Source organism: Canis lupus, chromosome 9, assembly GCF_048164855.1.
Source record: "Canis lupus baileyi chromosome 9, mCanLup2.hap1, whole genome shotgun sequence".
Lineage (NCBI taxonomy): Eukaryota > Metazoa > Chordata > Mammalia > Carnivora > Canidae > Canis > Canis lupus.
The window spans coordinates 10,635,378-10,656,395 of NC_132846.1; the positions used below are offsets into that span (position 1 = coordinate 10,635,378).

Here is a 21,018-nt window from a genome sequence, read left to right on the forward strand (position 1 = left end):
ATTTTCCTGGCTTACTGAGTCTAAAAGCACTAGCTCATACAAGACCTGTTTTTCAGAAAGAAAAGGAGACAGAAAACCAGCAAATCAGCTAGGAGCAGCCTGGTTTTAGTACTAACAGATGATGAAAGGTCTCAGAATAAATTGACATAAGAGAAAATTCTTGATCTTGCCTGCAGAGACAATAGTATATCACCTTCCTCAAATTTACTTTTTTCCATATTTCTCACATTTTTACTGTACTCCTAGGTGAGAACATGTTTCTATTGGTGGAATACTGGTTAAACACTGAAAAAAATCAGATTATGTTTATGCTGAACTATACAGTAAAATTTATTTTTTCGTGGGGGAAACCAAAATTTAGATAAAGGAGTTTTAACAATAATATTATGGTCTTTAAGAGGAAAATCTCCACAGCATTGTTTTATGTTCTGAAACTAGTTGAAAAGCAACAGAGGGGATGCCCAGTGTCTTGTACCCCTACCTCCTTTACCCATTGCATTTTGAATGAAGTTGATCCTTAACCACCCATCAGGAAACAGCACTTCTCTGGCCAACTACAGCACTCCATGTTCTTCTGGGCTTGGGTCAGGAATGAGTAAGTGATAAAATGGTAGGGAGCTAGGGCCTGAAAACTAGTCAAAAGATGGGGCCCAGGGATGTGGATTTGGGAGCAAAAGACAAGATGTAAGAAAGTGCCCGAGTGAGGATCTCAGAGCTAGACCATCACTTCGTGGTGAGCTCAGGCATGGGCCTGCGCCATAGGTGATGGACACTAAGCAGAAAGGAAAGGGGCATGGAGAAAAACAGGGTTATAGTTGGGGGGAAGTTTAAGGAAAAAAACATTTTTAACATATACTGAGAAAATCACAATGTGAAGCATTAGAGTGGGAGAGGAGGGAGGAAAATACAGCCGCCAAAGAAGCTCACAGGGAAATGCAGGAGATCGTCAGTTAAACATAATTGAATGTGTGTGTGTGTGTGTGTGTGTGTGTGTATGTGTGTGTATATATATATATACATATATATATATATACACACACATATATCTATGTGTATATATATACACGTTATATAAAGACATATGTTACATATGTTATATATAATAAGTCATTATATATACATACATTTAATTAAATATACATCATTGAATATTTAAGGGTTAAATGATATTGAGGGAGTGGGACTGTGTGGGCTGAAAATGCTGAAGTCTCCAGGTTCAAATCTAAAACTAGGCTGTTATAGAACGGCTCCTTTTAAATACCAACATGATAGCTGCTAAGAATAGAAGAGGCCTTCCTAAGCCTGGTATTGGGACAACAGGCAAAAAAAAGGCTGCCTTTGAGTGCCTTCTCAGCAACTGGGGCCAAGGAGACAGGACAGGACGAACACGGCACAGAAAGAGTGGATGGCAAAAGAAGTGGAGTATAAACATAGTGAGGGTCTTGGTTTGCGGAGATGACAAGGAACAGCATAATGCTGTTCCCTGTGCAGCAGGGCAATGCAGGGTGCTTCATCAGGTCAGCATGCCAAAGAGCAGATCCCGCTCACAGAGATAACACCCAAACAGGCAGTCCCCTTCCCTCTTCCACAAGCACAAGCACACTCACACACAGCTTGCATTCAATCTGTCTGACACTACTATATAGCATTCGGCAACAAAAGTGAAATGGAAAGAAAAATAAATTTTGAAATACAATTTAAAAAATTATCATATTTCTGGACATTGCCACAGGCAAAAAAAAAAAAAAGAGATTCATAAAACACATTGTATTATTTGCAAAGCAGCCCAGCTATGAGTTTAATATGAATTAGGGAGAGAATGGATCCAGGGCATGATTTCCCTAAATAATTTATTCCAGGCAGCTCCTCCTCTCAGAAATAGGAAACTTAAAAAACAACATGTCTGAGCACTAGTTTTTTGAGACCAGGTGCAAAAGTTTTGTGAAAGAGCCAAAGAAAGGTGAGAGTGTGGAGGTTTCTCAAAAAATTAAAAATAGAACTACTATATGATCCTGTAAAATTCCACTACTGGGTATTTACCCAAAGAAAAGTATAAATCAAAAAGATATGTGTGCCTCTATGTTTATTTCAGTATTATTTACAATAGCCAAGATTTATAATAGCAGCCCAAGTGTCCACCAACAGATGACTGGATAAAGAAGATGTGGCATGCATGTACAATGGAATATTACTCAGCTATCAAAAAGAATGCAATCTTGCCATTTGTAACAACATGGACAGATCTAGATGGTAAAATGATAAGTGAAACAAGTCAGAGGAAGACAAACACCATCTGATTTCACTCATGCAGAATTTAAGAAATAAAACAAATGAACAAAGAAAAAAAGACAAAAAAAAAAAAAACAGACTCCTAACTATAGAAAACAATAGATTGCCAGAGGGAAGATGGGTGGGGGGATGGGTAAAATAGATGAAGGGGATTAAGAGTACACTTATGACGAGCACTGAGTAATGTACAGAATTGCTGAATCACTATATTGTTCACCTGAACTAATGTAACACTATGTTATACTTGAATAAAAAATACATATGAAAAATAATAATTAAAGTGGTTGGCATTGTCTACAAAAAACACATGAAAGCTGTTGCTTTTTTGATTTAACAAGTAGCAACTCTATAAACAACAAGAACATTATTATTTTTATCTAGCAAAACAACTTGTTTTATAGGATCTAAGCTACACAGTGAAAATGCGGCAATCCCAGGACCTCACCCAGTGACAAGGGATCAACAAAGACAAAAACAAATTGGACTGAATCAAAGCAAAGTCCAACTGAATTATAATCAGTGCAACCAAGGCCCGGGCTCTGAACAAGTTGAGGAACTTGAGGAACTGAAATCTAGAATTATGAAAGCTAATGGGTTTCCTTTAGTCAAAGAAGTAACAAGCAAAGATAGCCAGAGGAGAGAAAGGAACAATACAAAGTTTCTCAATAATTCCTCTATTTTCACAAAAATTAAAAAAAAAAACAAACTGGATCTCTTTGCATTATTGCACTGATCATTGTATGGATCCCAGCTACAGCTGTTCTCTGGCACTTTTTTTTTTTAAAGTTAAATATGACTATTTTTTTTCTGTATTAATACACATAGTCTATTTGGTAACTTTTAAATCCTTAATAAGGAATATAAATCTGGGCAGAGGGAAGCAAAGCACAGCTGCTCCTCAAGGAGTGATCTGGCTAGTGTCACATGGCCTGCCCGACCTGCTGTAACTCCTGAACTCAGGCTTCTGACTTGGTCTTGGCTTAGAGTGAGTAGACATCTGACTTAACTAAAGCTATGGATTTCTAGCCCTGTTGTTACTTCTTGGCTTCCAGACCCCCCATACATTTGGAGCCCTAGCATCTCTCTTTCACCACTGGGGAGTTTTTGTTTGCTTTTGCTGCCATCCAAATGATTCAAGGTGATGAATGAAAGTATGCTTGTGGTGTTGTTGGCGGCTGGGGAGATTGTGAGGTTGGGAAAAGTGATTGGGACAGTAGTGGGCGCAAAAAATTTTGCACCCATAAGGCAAACCATTTGCTTTTTCCAAAAAAATTTTGAAAGTTCCCACAGACGAGGCCTGAAGTTTCCTTTTAGGGCTGAGTTTGATATGTTTTCTATGTTGCCTTAAAAACTTATGCTCCAGATTTCTTCAAGTGCAAAGTATTAATCTATGGATAGAGAAATAAGGGTACTACCTGACAAGACAACTTCAATAAGATCGCCTTCCTGGATATCGCTAGCCGTTTTCACCAGTTGAAGGATGTTTTCAGAGGTAGGATCATGGCGAAAAAGCAGGATCTTATCATACATTCCATAGAAACCACATTCAGGGAACTGTAAATACAAATACCACAATAGGTTAAATGTCAAAATCCTCCTAAATTTAAAATAAAAACCAAATAATCAAGTGCCAGGGCACAAATACAAGCTAATTACAAAAGTTGAAGGTATCTAGAACATTCAAAATGAATAGCAAAATTGATATTGACATGCCTCCAAGTCAGGAGGAAAGGAATAACATATCATAAGGGCAATAAGAACCATATGATCTAATTAGAGAGCAATAAAATTAAAGAATATGAGGTAAAATTCAAAGTGGCTCTGGCAGTAAGGTAGCTAAGAAATAATATAGGTGGGAATAATTGTGCACTTTCACAAAATCTGTTGCAATCCAGTAGCACAAAAAATGGGAGTCAGTTTATTACAATTCCATTACACATACAGTTGCAATCTGCTTGAAAAAAAAAAAAAGAGATCAGTCCACTTAGGTATATTCAAAAATAAAAGTTAGGATGCCTAGGTGGCTCAGAACATGATCCTGGAGTCCTGGGATCCAGTCCCACGTCAGGCTTCCTGAATGGAGTCTGCTTCTCCCTCTCTCTATGTCTCTACCTCTCTCTGTGTGTCTCTCATGAGTAAGTAAATAAAACCTTTTAAAAATAATAGAATAAAAGTTGACTCAATAAAGCTAATTGTGATCTGTGTGTGGACTGAAATATTATCTAGATTCCTTGACTCAGGAAAAGTGCCAGAGGAGAAAACCCCACTCTCCTTTCTGTTGCTGCCCATATAATACATTTAGTTTTCATGCAATCTAGGTTAAATAGATTATGAACAATAGCTAAAAGTCAATTTAAGTACATAATTTTTAAATTCCTTTCACGGGGACAAATCCAAGAGTTTATTACTCAAGGATTATCTCCCAATAGCAGGCATATAATGAATGGTATTTTATAATGGACAAACAGAAAAATTATAACAGTAACAATTATTATAATATTAACAATTAATATTATCCCCTGCATTTCTTCTCTTCCTTCTAAAGCAAGAAGAGTTTCTAAATTCAGACCACAGGGGCACTTGGGTGGCTCAGTTGGTTGGGCATCAGACTCTTGATTTTGGCTCAGATCTTGATCCCAAGGTCCTGGGATTGAGCCCCCTGTTGGGTTCCCTGCTCAGCAGAAAGCCTGCTTCTCCTCCCTCTTCTCCCTGCTTGTGCTCACTCCCAACATATCTGTCACCATTTCTGTCTCTCTAATAGATAAATAAAATCTTTTTTAAAAAAAGGAGTCTGTTGATGACCAGACTTAAAACTGCTTCTGTGTATTACTAGTAAAGTTGACATCCTTAAAGGAAACACAAGAGCCGAAATGATGTTACTGCTTCCATTGTGCTAATTAAAAGGGGAAAAAGTTCCTTTTTTCTATAATCTCTTCAGTAATGTTTTTAAAGTACAAGGAAAGAAATGGAACAGTAAATACTATTTTCTGTAACTTAAAAGCAATGAATAGTTCATGTACGATTTTAAAAATCAGCTTCATTAAGGTATAAATAACATGAAATAAAATGGCTATATTATAAGTTTTGACAAACATCAACACTCGTGCAGCCAAAATCACAATCAGGCCATGAAACATTTTCATCAATCTCCTAAATTTTATTGTACCCTCTTGTAGTCAATGCCATCCACAATCTTAACCTTAGGCAAAGATTTAGTTTCTGTCTCCAAAGATTAGTTCATCTGTTTCATTAGTTCATTTGTTTCACACAAATGAAGTCATACAGTATGTACTATATAAAGACTCTTTTCTAGCTAACTTCTTTTGCTCACCATCGTGTTGATGGGCATATAGAGACTCATTTATACATATTGCCTTTGAGATTCATTCTCTTTGTATTAGTTATCAGAATTTCATTACATGGATCTAGGATGACTATTAATCTATTCAACCCCAGATGGACACTCTTTTTTTCCAATTTGTGTCTATTCAAAGTAATAATGCTATAACATTTATACTCAAATCTTTCAGTGGATATGTTTTTAATTTTTTTTTAAGATTGGTTTATTTGAGAAAGATGTGTGTGCAAGTGTGCACACAGTGGGGAGGGGCAGAAAGAGAAGAAGAGCATCTCACACAGATTCCCTGCTGAGCTTGGAGCCTGACACAGGGCTCCATCTCAGGACTCTGAGATGAAATCACGAGTCACATCCTTAACTGACTGAGCCACCCAGATGCTCCTGTTTTTCATTTCCTATGAGTAAATACCTAGGAACCGAATTTCTGGGTCATATAAATGTATGTTTGATGCCAATAACATATTTATTATTGGTGCTTTATACTAAGCCATAAAATCAGGTAGGGTAAGCCCTCCTTTTTTTTTCTCCTTTTCTAAATTGCTTTGTATATTATAGGTCTTCTGAATTCCCATATACATTTTAGAATCACTGTAATTTCTACAAAAAACCTGCAATAATTTACAATGAAATTACATTGAAACAGTTCAGTTTGAGTAGGACTATATTTTAATAATGCAGACTTCTACTTTGTTATGAACAAGATCTGTTGCTCTATTTATTAGTTTCTTTTAAATTTCTCTCAAAAATGTTCTGTAGTTTTCAGTGTACATATTTTAGACATATTTGTTAAATCTGCCTTTAAGTATTTGATATTTTTATGCTATTTTAAATAGTTAAGGTATAATTGACATACAGTAAAATTCACCCTTTTTAGTGTGTAGTTCTGCAAGTTTTGACAAATATATATGATAACTACCTACTATACATGTGGTATACACAAAACAGCCAAGATATAAGAACAGTTCCCATCACTCCCTAAAATTTCTCCATGCCCATTTTATCAGCTTCTCCCTAGATCCCCAGCCCCTAGAAAGACACTGATCTGCTTTCTGTCTCTGTAATTTCGTCTTCTCAATAAGGTCATTTGAATGGTATTGTACTTTTTACACTGTACATAATTTTGAATCTGATGTTTTTCATTTACTGTAATGAATTTAAGATTGTCCATTCTGTTGCATGTATCATTAAGCTTTCCCTTTTCAACGCAGAGGAGTGTTCTACTTACTGCATGGATATATCACAGTGTATGTGTCTATTCCTCAGTGAAGGGCATTTTAGTTACAGTTTTTTGCTATTACAAATAAAGCTGCTATAAATGTTTACTTGGAGGTTTTCGTGTGAACACACGTTTTTACTTCTCTAGGGTATATGGAGGTATCTATATAACTTTATAAAATATTGCCAAACTGTTTTGAAAGTGGCTCTACCATTTTGCATTCTCACCAGCAGTGTATGAGAGTTCCAGTTGCTCTGCATCCTTGACAGCACTTGTTAATGTTGGTTGTTTTTATTTTAGATATTCTAATAGGTGTAAAATAGTATCTCCTAAGTTTTAATTTCCTTAACAACTAATGATGTTAAGCATCTTTCCATGTCTTTAAGTGTGCCACCCCCATGCACACAATTGATCAATTCCTTTGCCTATTTTAAAAATTGAATTATCTTATTATTGAGCTCTGATAGTTCTTTATATATTCTAGATAAAGGTTGTTTATCAGATAGGTGTTTCACAGATTTTTCTTTCAGTCTGTGGCTTTTCATTCCCTTTCCTTTATTTTCTGTAATTCTTAATTTAGATGAGGCCTAACTTATCAAGTATTTCTTTATGGATCATGCTTTTACTTTAATACCTGATATATCTTTGTATAATTTAAGGTAACACAGATCTTTTCCTATGTTTTATTCTACATTTAATTTTTGGAGTTTTACCTTTGGATCTATGATCCACTTGCAGGTAATTTTTGAATGAAGTGAAAAACATAGATTGAGATTCATATTTTTTGCATATTCTTAAAGATTCATATAGAATTGGTGTAAGTTCTTCCTTAAATGGTAGAATTGTCCAGCAAAGCCATCTAAGCCTGGACTTTTCTACTAAGATTTAAGATTTAGCTCTTAGCACTATTTAGATTTCAATTTCCTCTTAAGTGAGAGCTTTGGTAGTTTTCTTTCAAGAAACCTATTCATCTCATACAAATTGTTGACTTTCTGGGCAAAAAGGTTTTTTTTTTTTAAATAGTATTTCTTTATCACGTTTTAATGTCTGTAGGGTCCATGTGATGTCTCTTTATTACTTTCTCATGATTTGTGTCTTTTTTCTCTTCTTGCTTGATCAGTTTCTGAGCATTGGTACATATACCTTTTTTTAAGCTTTTTCCATACTGTTTTGATTACTATAACATATTTTAAAATGAGTAAATATCATGCCTCTGGCTTTATTCTTCCTCAAAATTGCTTGTGTTGGAATCTTTTCTGGTTCCATTTGAATTTTAGAATTATTTTTTCTACTTTGATAAAAAAATGTCATTAATATTTGGATACGGATTTCACTGAACCTGTACTTTGCTTTGGGTAGTACAGATATTTTAACAATATTAATTCTTCCAATGCATGAACGTGTAATGTCCTTTCATTTATTTGTTTGTTTTCCTTTCCTTAGGCAGTGTTTTATAGTTTTCACCGTACAAGTCCCTCACCTCATATTTTCATTTAAATCCTTTAAAGTTCTTTTCTACTAAGTCCATTACCTCTACCATTCTGGTCTACTTCTATTTACTCTCTTGATCCTTATGGGTTACATTTCCTGCTTTTTCATAGGTATACTTCTAAAAAATTGAAGTATAGTTAACATACACTGTTACATTAGTTTCAGGGGTTCAACAATTCTATACATTATGCTATGCTCACAAGTATAGCTACCAACTGTTACCATATTATGATATTAAAATACTTTGACTATATTCCCTATGCTTTACCTTTCATCCCTGTGATTTATTCATTCCATACGGGAAGCCTGTACCTCCCACTCCCTTTCCTCTATTTTGCCGAATCCCACCTCTTCCCTTCTGGCAACCACCAGTTTGTTCTTTGTATTTATGGGTCTGTATCTTCTTTTTGGTTTGTTCATTTGTTTTTCAGATTATATATATATATAAGTTAAATCATATGGTATTTGTCTTTCTCTACCTGAGTTATTTCACTTAGTATAAAAATAGAAATGCTGTATGATCCAGTAATTCCACTATTATTTACCCAAAGAAAACAAAAACATCAAATCAAAAAGAAACAGGTGCCCCCATATTTACTGCAGCATTATTTACAACAGCAAAGATATGGTAGCAACCTAAGTGTTCACTGATAAATGAATGGATAAAGAAAATACAGTTGACATATAATGATGTTACTTAGCCATATAAAAGAATGAGGTCTTGCCATTTGCAACAACATGTATGGACCTAGAGGCTATTATGCTAAGGGAAATAAGTCAGTCAGGAAAAAGACAAATACCATGTGATTTCATTTATATATGGAATACATATGTGTACTTTTAAAGTTAGATGCCAGGTTTTATGAATTACTGTGAGCGACTGGACTTTGTTGTCTTCCCTTAAAGAATGTTAATATTTGTCTTGGCAAAATACTAAGATAATTGCAGATCTGGTTGGTCTTTCCAACGCTTATTTTTAAGCTTTGTTAGATTAGCTTTAGAGTAGTATTTCCCCTAGGAATAGTTTAACCCTACTACTAATCTGTAACTCTTTGAACATCTCTATGGAATACCTCAAGTGTTCAGTGAAATTTCTCCCATTTGCCTAATAGAAACTCAACTGTCTCTCAACCTTGTGTGAGCTCTGTAAAGTGTTCATTTCATAGCTTCCCAGCAGCTAGCTGGTATTTCCTCTGCCACACAGATTTTCACCATACATATACACAGATTTGTATTCAGTCTAGTATTCAAGAAGGCTCTTAAGCAGATTTATGAAGCTCTTTCTCTGTATAGGTCCCACATTTCCAGTATTTGTCCCCTAAAAATCCTTTTGACTTGGTCACTTTGAATTCTATTCTGTGTGTCTTTCATAGAGCCAGACAACTAGGCTCTTCTTATGTTTCTCTCCCTACACTTAACACTGTTAACCTTGCCTCCTGGCAGAAAGCACAGATGATTGTAGCACTTACGTTGTTTGTTTCTCTTCTCTCAGGGATTACGGTCCTGCACTGCCTGTTGGACAGTGTCAAAACAACATTCTATACATTTTCTATTGTTTTTTGTTTGGAGGTGAGGATGTCCTCTACCAAATACTCCTTGTGAGTAGAATGCAAAACCTCATGTGCTTTTTAAATATAGAATGTTAATCTTTTCTACCCAACTTTTTGACTACTTAATTCTACGTAAATAGCATTTGTAAGAGAAGTCAGTTAAAGACAAAATGTCCATGGTTGGTAAGACCAAGTTTAAGATTACACTGAAATAAATATACAAAATACACTGAATGAAGTAAATTTTAAAAATGTAATAATTATCATAAAACTTTTAAACCTCAGTTTGAGAGTTGAATTAAAGCTTAACTTAAAGAGTTTTCCCTGATTTGAAGACAAATGTTCTTCAAAACATAATACATTAATCAATGCACAGATCCTCTTACCATACCCTTTCTGAAACCATGGATAGCTGATTCTGACTCAAGATAAGAGAGAGAAAATTCAAGGGATTCAGTGTTTGAAGTGGGGTGGGTAGGCAATAATAGCTGGAGAGGAAGAGAGATGAAACAGCAACTGCTTTCCCAAGGAAGAGCCAACCTTTATTGTGTCCTCTAACTAATGTCTTGTGGATGTGTTGTATGGAGAAAGGATCAGGTGGCGATACTGGAGAGGAGTATAGGAGACAAGGATTCTGCTGCCTCATCACAATTTCTGTCAACATGTCTACACACCTCTTCTAAATTCTGTTTCTCTATGATCTTACATGGCTAACATTTGAGCATCCCATTCAATGTTGTGCCTCTTTGTAAAACTGTGGCTATATGAGATGGATGATTTTGTATTCAAGTAAGGCTTGATTGCTTCACATCCTAATTATTACATTTCTTTCTAAGGGTGACTCACAAAACACTTTTAAAAACAAGAAGAGATAGAATAATACATATATATATGTAATATATATACATATATATATACAACACATATTAAAGGTATTATTTTAAAATACTAAATTAAAAAAATAAAGATAGTACTATAAATATTCATGAAAGTTATCTGCCCAAGATATAGGTCACTGAGGCGTGGATATCCTCTCTCCCACATTCTGTCTTACTGGGTCAGGGAGATGGCTTTTCTCTCTTCATTAACAAGCCATTCAGAATCAGGTTGTAGAGCCCTGTGAAGCAGGGCAGGGGTGAACATGAAGGCCTAGCCTCATGGGACAGTTGTCATGGCAGCAGAAACTGAGGGTTCGATTTTTTTTCAAATTGTACCCTTTTTTACTGGCCAGGAAAAATATATATGCACATTTGCCTTTTACTGTTAAGAGAAAAAAGTCTTTTCCTTGATGTAACATAACACTCTGCTTGAATAGACACTATACAATAGGATTACCAAAAATTATATTTAAAAATGATGTCTGGAAGGTGAAAAGTATAACGAAACAATGTCTGACAACTGAGAAGAGAACATATTGGGGGAAAATATTCATGGAACAACATTCCCTAATTTGGTCATAATCATCTGTTTTTATGTGAAGGTGTGTGAGCTTTGAAATCTGAAAACCCTCATTAAACTAAACAGGCTTTCAGAAAGGCTCAGAGGCTTGTAAACTCAGCTGGAGCTTATTACAAGATCAGTTCTGTGTTTCTCAGAGGCTTTGTGGTTGTGAGCGCAAACATGTGAGATAAGTGATTTCAAGCTCTCTCCAAGTTCGACTGTAACAAAACTGGCCACTGTGAAAATACGGCCAACAATCACGGCACTGGTCCTAAGCTCTTTAATTCTACCCTATGCTGGAAACCTCTGTGCTGCTGTGTGTATCATTTGGCATTTCTGACCACAGAGCACAATTTACTGTTACATTTCACTATAAATCCAAGGCTGGCCAGACAATGTGCTCCAGAGTAGAATAAATACATGTTTTAATGAGTTGCTGAAATGTGACCTGGCCAACGGGAACTCTAAGGAACAAAGGGTGCTTTTCCACAGTTGAGGCCAATCACAAAGGGCAAGAAACAAGCAATACCAGAAACAAATTAATCCATGATTCAGTCAAGTAGAAAAAAAGAGAGAGATAGCCTGATTAGGAAAGAAAAATACACTGCCAGTTTACTTTTGCTAAAAGGTGATGAAAATCCTGGAATTAAATTACTCTGCTCAATAACAGAACACATCAGGCAGGTGAATATTGCATTCTTCTCACGGAAGATGCTTTCCAAGTTATTTTCCAAGAACTCTCTTGTTTGTAACGTGTGTGCCATGACTGGCCACTCTTAATGAGCGAAGAAATTAAAAAGGTGCCAACGCTTCCTAGTTTGGCCAAAATACTAAGTATTGTTCCGGGGAGGTGGGTACTGGGACAATAAGGATACCTGATGAGCAACTATCTTAACAAGAATTCCTAAACAGTTGGGGGAAACGGAATCCCTTGTTGGAGTTGCACCTGAATGATGTTAGCACTGAACTGTGAAAATCAGGAAAGGTTAAGTGGTTGATGATGGTTCTGAAAGCAGTGGATCCTGAGGTCAACTGGATCCTGCTGAGGGAGTTGTGAGTGAGAACTAACACAACAGTTATAAACTTGTATTATTAACTTGGCCTAGGAAACTCACCCATCCCCTTTTTAAGCATCTCACAACTTAAAAAAATATCTAATAACACACTGAAAATTTAAGTATATAAAAAGTTAAGTATGTGTAAAAATAAATACTTAGTGAATAACCACTAGGTGATTATCATGGACACAGCACAACAGGTGTAGCAATAATATGAGATGGAGGATTTTGTATTCAAGTAAGGTTTAAGTGCCTCACATCCTAATTATTACATTTTTTTCTAAGGGTCGTTATAAGCTGGCTCAAACCCACCAAAAGCATGAACACTAAATTTTCTTTTCTTTTTTTTTAATATTTTATTTATTCATGAGAGACACAGAGACAGAGGCAGAGACAGAGGCAGAGGGAGAAGCAGGCTCCATGCAGGGAGCCCGATGTGGGACTCGATCCGGGGTCTCCAGGATCACGCCCTGGGCCGAAGGCAGGCGCCAAACCGCTGAGCCACGCAGGGATCCCAACACTAAATTTTCATTCAGAAACACAAGTTATAAAGTGTAAATGAAAGGGGAAGAGAAAAAGTGAATATATTTTCTGGAGGCAGATTTCTGAAATGTATTCAAATATGGGCACAGGTTCTTTAATTTGGTGATTTCATGTCATCAAAAAGGCACATATGAAAAGAATTCCACCCTACAACCACATAGTATGAGACTAGTTTCTGAATCCAATCTTAGGAAACAGAAACCAGAAAAAAAAAATTTAACTTTTCTTTTTTCCTCCCTCCCTCCCTCGTCTACCCAATCCCCTCCTTCCAAGTCAGGCAGAAATTGAAGTGTTCCATCACAATAACCAAGAACCATGGTCAAAGGCAGAGCTTCGCTCTCTCTCCTAGTGGCAACTGTTATTACAGATTCTTGGTTGAATCACTGATCTCTTGGTCCAAAAGATATGATTCATGAAAATAAATATTTAACACTTATTTGCATGAAATATTTTGAAAATCCTTTGCAGAACTCCAGTTTCTGAAATGATGACCAAATGATACTTAGGGTGTTACCATAAGAAGATGCATTATACACTGCACAGGCCATGAAAAGAGTCAGTAGCTCCTGGCAGAGTCAGTAGCACACCAATTCTCCATTTTAGTTTGCTATTTTGTAGGCCATGGGCACGCTCTCCAAACACAGAGAACCCTGGCAAACAATCATGCCCCTTGCCTGCTCCCTCTGTAGATCCTTCTCTCACCAGCACCTACCATCATATGACTCTGCTCTACTAATCCAATGCTTCCTTTGAAAAGGAATGTCTAACACCAAAGGTCTATCAACTTCAGAAATCTTCAAGCCTGAATTTACAAACACAAAAGTCACTATGGTTAGTCCTCCTCTTTCCACTCTAGTGCCAAAACACTTCCTTTTCTCATTCAAGACAGGACTTTAATTTATTCCACTCTTGCTTTCCTAAAGGCAGATGTAGAATCTGACCCATGCACTTTATTCTGCTTTAGATGTCCTTTTTTTTTTTTTTTTTCAGCCCCTCTCCTTTCCATTAAGTTCAAAATCCCCTTGTTTAAACAACCATTTTCATTCTTGATCTTACATTTGGAACTTAGCCTTTCCCTCCATTTGCAGTACAGCAAAGAAAAACAGAAAAAGATATCTGAGAAAAAAAAAAAGGATTATATTTCATCAAAGAGAGGTCTGCTTGGAATCTTTAGATTAAATGTGAAATGGTAGATTTTTGGTTATGAGATTTAAAAGTCGGTTGTACTACCAGACACAGAAACATGCATATAAACTTGCAACACCTTTGGGGAATAAAGCTATACTATAAATTGTTCCTGGGGCACAATATACCAGATATTGCTAAGGAAGTCTGTTTAATAAATTATATGCTTATCGTTAAGGCAGCAGATGTGACTCAGTATGATGCTTAATTGTTAGTAGAAACTTTTCTTCTACTTTAATTTGAATAATATGTCATCTATTAAAAAGACAAAAGCAGTAAGAAATGATTTAATACATCATTAACTAATGCAGCAACTTCTGTATATAGACTTCCTGGAGGTATTTTAAATCATTATTTTGTTGTCTATAATTTTTAAGGTTTAAAATAAATGTTCATATCAAGCAATTATAGGTGGTAATAATTAATGAGAGCTTTACCATTATTGTGTAAAAACATATTATACTGCATTATACCTTGACAGATTACTAGTCAGTGATAGCTATTAGAAGTCTTAGTAGGCTCTCTGAGATTATTCACTCAACAGTAATTAGGTGTGTGGATGTGCAGCTTGGAAATGGGAAAAAATGTACTTTGCACTCTTTGTCTTACTCTGAATTCAACTGTCATTATAGAATACTGTATGTTTTTTACATTTCTTAATAAGGCTATACGGTTGTTCATTACTTTAATGATAATGGACGAATGTATTGAATAAAATGAAGAATATGAGAGTAACTAAAAAAGTTTTATCAAAAATTAAGAAATAACTTTGGAGAAGAAAAATTTCCAGAATTAATTTATCTTTTTTTCTTTTAAAGATGAGTAGATTGATGCCCAGAATTTACTAAGGATCCATCCGAGGTCACAATGCTAGGTAATGCCAGAACAAGGATGAGAAGCCTAGTCTCCTAAATCATACTGCTTGATCTTTCCTCTCAGTTCCACTTCTCCTAGAAAGGAAATACAGGAAAGTGGCCAAATGTCCAGCCAACAGTGATTCAGAACTGAAATCCCTGAGCACTTTTCTTTGCCAGAAAGTGCTGGCCCCAAGCTTATAGATTTTGGATTTTGAACAAAACTAAGGTGAATGACTTAACTCTCCCTCGAAGGAGAGTTTTATTAGAGGAGAACCATAATTAATATTTACATAGTTATTGGTTCTTTAGATAAAAAGAAACATACACATAGTGTTGAATAATACATTTGAAGAGATTTCCATTACATTATCTAAAATAAAATTGGAAAATAAAATATACTCTTATTAGGAAAATTTGTACATATGTCTATCATGTTCATTGATGACAGTAAATAGGAACAACTGTATAAATGTATTACATGAGTTTGCATGAAGTATAACTTTTAATCAAATTAAAACTAAATTTTAACATTAAATATACATAGATCAATGACCAGAAAATGCTAATCTAATAGCACACATTTACAACAAAGTGTTTATGTAATCTTTAATGATGGCATTAACCATCAAATTGTTATGGATTGTATAAACAGTTGGTCAATTTATGAAAGTCAGTTTAAAAAAATCAATCTTTAGTAAAATACCTAAATAAGGAAAACATCTCCTTTTTACTCTACTCTTATATTCTAAAATGCTTGATTTTGAATAACTTAATCTTATTCTAGGTAATTTTCTTTAAACACAATAATTGGATAGACCTAAGTATGTGTAATAATCAGGGATATAACACACTGGAGAAGGGTGTGGGAGAGAGGAGAACTGCCTGGATTATGCCCCAGATCATAAATATAGAAATGGAGGTTAGGGGGAAGTATTTAGAGGTAAAATACTCTTCTTACCAAAGCTCTTTGAGTGATATACATAAAGGAACAAGAAATGGGTGTGGGACACAGGCCATCGAAATGAAGTTGAAAAGCTGATGTCACAAATGTAACCATCCTGTTGAGCATCTACCCAGATCGCTACAGCACACCTGACACTTCTCTCAAAAGGTCGGTGCAGACACATCATGGCATACCACAAGTGCAGTCCTTCATTCACCCAAACTTTTAGGTACTGTGTCCCTCACTAGAGATACAATAATAAATCAAAGTAGACATGATACCTTCTCGGAAGATAAGGAAGGGGAGGCTGTATTAGCAGGAGAGCACAATTAGGGGAGACAGACATTAGATAATCCCACAAATGAAGGTGCAACAGCACAGTGAGGTTAAGTGTAATAAAAAAAAAAAAGCACCTTCCTAAGAAAGGATGCAACAAAGGACTAGACAGGAAATTCGGGAAGGCATTTCAGTTCATCTCCAAAGTTCAAAAGCAGTACCTTTGAAGGAGGGTAGTAGCAGGTCAGAGTCACTGGTAGCGCAAGCATCTGTACAAAAATCCTATGTGTTCTTTAACAGTCATGGTGATAAGTCTCCTTTGATCAAGGGAAGTTAAAACTATTGCTGGTTCTTACATCCTTAACCCTTCATATCTCATGCTAATCCACATAGGGACTAATGCCTGTGTCAGGATCTACTTTATGGCCCTGATACCATATGCGACCCCACAAAGAATCCCCTGGACTTAGACCAAGATCTGAATTCAATGATAAAATTAACAGTTCCTAAAGCCTATATACTTACTCCAGAGGAACTTCTATGACAAGGTTTGAAATAAGTTTGGAAGATGTGGCATATACTATACCCTTCCTGAAAATTCACCATACATTTTATCATGATTATGTTAATACAGAAACTTGTTTCCTAGTCATGTTTCTATATTTGACACATATGTGTGTATATATGTGACATATATTATATGTATTATAGGCATTTATACTTATACAGGCTTGTTTACTGATTGGTTCCCAGAACCACTGTAGAGATTAAAGAACCTAATAAGCAGGGATGCCTGGGTGGCTCAGTGGTTGAGCCTCTGCCTTTGGCTCAGGTCGTGATCCTAGGGTCCTGGGATCAGAATCCTCCATCGGACTCCCAACAGGAAACCTGTTTCTCCTTCTGCCTATGTCTCTGCCTCTCTCTGTGTCTCTCATGAATAAACAAACACAATCTTAAAAAAAAATAACCTGACACATGTACAGTGTTCATAATAGACCCATGGAAAATGATGTTTATTGTTGTCATTACTTATACATTAGTTATAAGAAAACCAAGATTTTCTAGGCCACCATGTTCTCCATCAAAATCTCCAGATGAGGAACCACTCAGATGCACACATCAGGCATGCTTATCATCCTACAATTTCTGCTTTAGTTTCTGTAGCTTCAACATAGTTCACATGATTTCTAATTGGCTCTAGCCAGATCCTGAAACTAAAAAGGCTACATGAAGGCTTTCTTCAGTTCCAGTTTTGTGCATTTTCTGATATGAATATTCATTACACCTAAGATATCTATAATTTTTCTTCAAAGCTCACCTATATTTAGTGAAAGTAATTTAATTAAGTAGATTTTAAACAACTCTCTTCCTTGTATTTATTCATATTATGACATTTTTGTGTTAATTTCATGTACTGTACTAGAAAAAAGCAAGGACCACAGATTTGGATGTTGGCATTGACACTGTGGAATTCCATTGTTCTGATTGTGCTGCTAATGATCCTTTGGTTCCATGGATAAAAATCTCATTTCCTGAAAGCCAAATCCCCCAGGAGTTGCTGTGGGTTTTTTTTTTTTTTTTAACTTCTTCTTTGTACTGATAAGCAGGCAGTGCATCTGATTTAAAGGATCAAAATGAAAACAATTTCTCTCAACTACTTTGATGTTCCCCAAGATAGGAAAGAATTTCTTCACTCTCTGTAAAATGCTATACAGCTTCTGGAAAGAATGCTGTAGCTTGTGGAAGAGTTGGTAGTGGCCAAAGATAATAAAACCACCTGCCACCCCACCAGAAGTAACATTTAATAAAATTGGCCTTTCAGTTCATTCCCAAGGGGCCAGATGTCCTCAGCTGAGTATTCAGGCAAGAGCAGCTTCAGCCCCACCCACAAAGACCTCTTTAAGCTTGTATTAAAAAGATATCTGCAAAAGCACTTTTGGATATCTGTGATGCCTTAGGACCTTGATTCAGGTTATTGGGTCAGCAAAATGTATTACATTTCCCGCAAAACTGACTAATGGTCTGTTGCTGTCTCTCATAAAGGCAGATGTAGATAATTTACAAAGACTAAATCTGAAAAATAGTGTGAGAGAGAAAGTTCACCTGTACCCCCAAGAGAGAAAGAAACAAAGAATGAGATGTTGAGAAAAAAAATCTTTAGACATTTGTGTCTTTTGAGGAAGGGAACAGCAAAAATGAATACAGGCTCCCCACCACTATCCAAAAGTAGGGCATTCCTAGAAAACCTTTTGTAAGTTGAAATGTTGGTAAAGTAAAGAAGCAATGAGGATTAATTTACCTGGGAAAATTGTTGAGCATTCTCAGACATAAAAAATAACCTCTTTTAGGCTTTTCTGATGCCTCAAGACACATCTTGCTAAGGGATGCACAAAATAAATTGAGATAAAGCACAGATGTCACAGATACAGTCCAAAGCTGGAGAGACTGGTTGCTGACTCTCTCTAGTTCAGGGGAAGATATTTGCAGTGCCACTGTCACGGCTTGGGGTGCACACTGCCTCTATTACTGCTCACTGCAAAACAAATGCTAAACACTATTTTTGCTTTTTGCCTTTTTTTTTTTTTTTGTAAAAGCAAGAATTCTCTTCAAATTCCTCTCAATTAGCTAAAACAAATACTAATGTAGGTCCTTCATAAAAGCAAAGTGGTTCAACAAGAACTTTCCAAAAGTGCGGAGGAATAACCTGTATGTAGGTGAAATCTTATACTATGATTTAGCATTAAGTAGGTCAATTTCTTTCATTTCTCATACTTACTTATCAAAGGTCATCTATAAATATACATGCTAAAATAATTTGATTTTTTAATTAGAAAAATAGCAGCTAACCCACCAGTAACTATACTAATATCCTGTGACATAAATTATTCTAGTACAAAATTATATTTTTATTTTCTGGGTGTTTGGAGAACAGTGGTAAACAAGATAGACAAATATCCCCCAACTTCATGAAGATCTAAGATACCCTTCTCTGTTTTCTCTGCCTCAAATTCATGAATTTCCTAGAGTTGCCAGAGGCAATCCACCAAAATTTCCTGTTCTCTTTGTATTTCTGTGATCCAGTTTGCTTCTGATCACAAGATGGGAAAAATGGAAGTCAGTGTAGGAAATGTTTTAAGTGAGACATTGCGAGAGAAGTTTCTGACTTTTCTTTTTCAAAGATTTATCTATTTTGAGGAGATTGAGGAGGAGCAGAGGGAGAGAGAGAATCTCTAGCAGACTCCCAGCTAAGTGTGGAGCCGGACACAGGGCTCAATCTCACAACCCTGAGATCATGACCTGAGCTGAAATCAAAAGACTGAACATTGAACCAACTGAGCTACCCAGGTGCCCCTTCTATTTGATTTTAAAAGAGGGCACAACAAAACTCTCTTAAGAGCAATCTGGTTTACATTGTGATATCTGAGAAATCTGGATCATCTGAATAGCCCAGTAACTGCAAGTTGTCAAAACTCCCTATTGTATTCGTGAAGAAACTGGAAGTTTATAAGAAGGTGGTCAGTGACTATGTCATTTCATCTGGGTCCAGTCATTTTACCAACCCATATTCCTTTCCACAGGGAGGGAATGAATTCATACAGAAATTAGAACTGAGGGGCCCTGGGTGGCTCAGTCGATTAAGTGTCTGCCTTTGGCTCAGGTCAGGATCCCAGGGTCCTAGGATCAAGTCCTGTATCGGGCTCCTCATTTGGCGGGGAGTCTGCCTCTCCCTCTCCCTGTGCTTCTGCCACTCCCTTTGCTTGTGCTCTCTTGCTCGTTCTCAAATAAATAAAAATATTTTAAAAACGTTTTTAAAAATTAAAACTTAGACATTTGAATTGAACATGATATTTTAAAGCTCACTAAATAGATATGAACATAAATTTATATATAAACCTCACTCTAAATTCATGGAAAATAAAATTCATTAGTGAGAATAAAAAAATTAAAACACTGTCTTTCACAAAACTTCAAACACATTTATCAGAATTCACATCACCAGCAAAACAGTCAAAATGCATCGCACTCCAAATTGCATCCCATTTCCCTCAACCTATTTAAAGAAATTGTCCTCTCGAGAAGTGTCAGTACTCATTGCATACACGCTCGCTGGAATGGCCTCCAGGTGAGCTGGTCTTCACATTGCCAGTTCCGTGGGTAACCATCCTCTTAGGCAACAAGTTAGCAGTATTTGCCCCAGGCTTTCACTCCCTCCTTCCAACAAACACTTTCTTCTCTTGATTCCAGAATACTGCGTTCTCTTGGTTTTCCTGCTACTTGAGAGGCTGTAACTTTTCGGTCACTGAATCATTCTCTTCTTTCCAACCTATTAGATAAATGCTGGAGTGCTCAGGGCTCATTCTGCAGAAAGTCTCTTTTCTCTATTTATAATCACCCTAGAGGATATCACCAAGCCCCCTGGCTTGAGATACCATATAGTCTCAGATGACACAAATGTCTATCTCTAGCATTGAATGTTCCCTTAAAAGGCAGACCCATCCATCTAACAGTATTCAACATCTCTGTGTGGATTCATCTGCGGGGTTCACAATGGAACTTCTGACTACTCTTCCCTGATTTTTCCCTTCACTACCCCTGTCTCAAGAAATGACACCAACATCCAGTGGTTTGGGTCAGAAAGGTTGGAATCATCTTTAAATTTTCTCTTTCTCTCTCATTTCACATGGAATTCCTTAAAAAATCTTATTAGCTCTAAAAAAAAAAAAAAAAAAAGAAAAGAAAAAAAGAAAAAAGAAAAAAAGAAAAGCACAGTATCCTCCAAACCTAAAATCTGTCATCATTCCCACTACTATC

The 21,018-nt window shown here is 36.2% G+C and overlaps 1 protein-coding gene across 5 annotated transcripts in view; it reads right to left on the reverse strand.

Moving 5' to 3' along the window:
- The window catches only part of PRKD1 (protein kinase D1), a 329,820-nt gene that overhangs the window by 156,099 nt on the left and 152,703 nt on the right, over nt 1-21,018 (reverse strand). For all 5 annotated transcript variants that reach the window (XM_072838104.1, XM_072838103.1, XM_072838107.1 and 2 more), the window contains one exon: nt 3,705-3,843. In XM_072838104.1, coding sequence (XP_072694205.1) covers nt 3,705-3,843 — 139 coding nt within the window. Of the gene's footprint in view, nt 1-3,704; nt 3,844-21,018 lie in introns of those variants that run through there.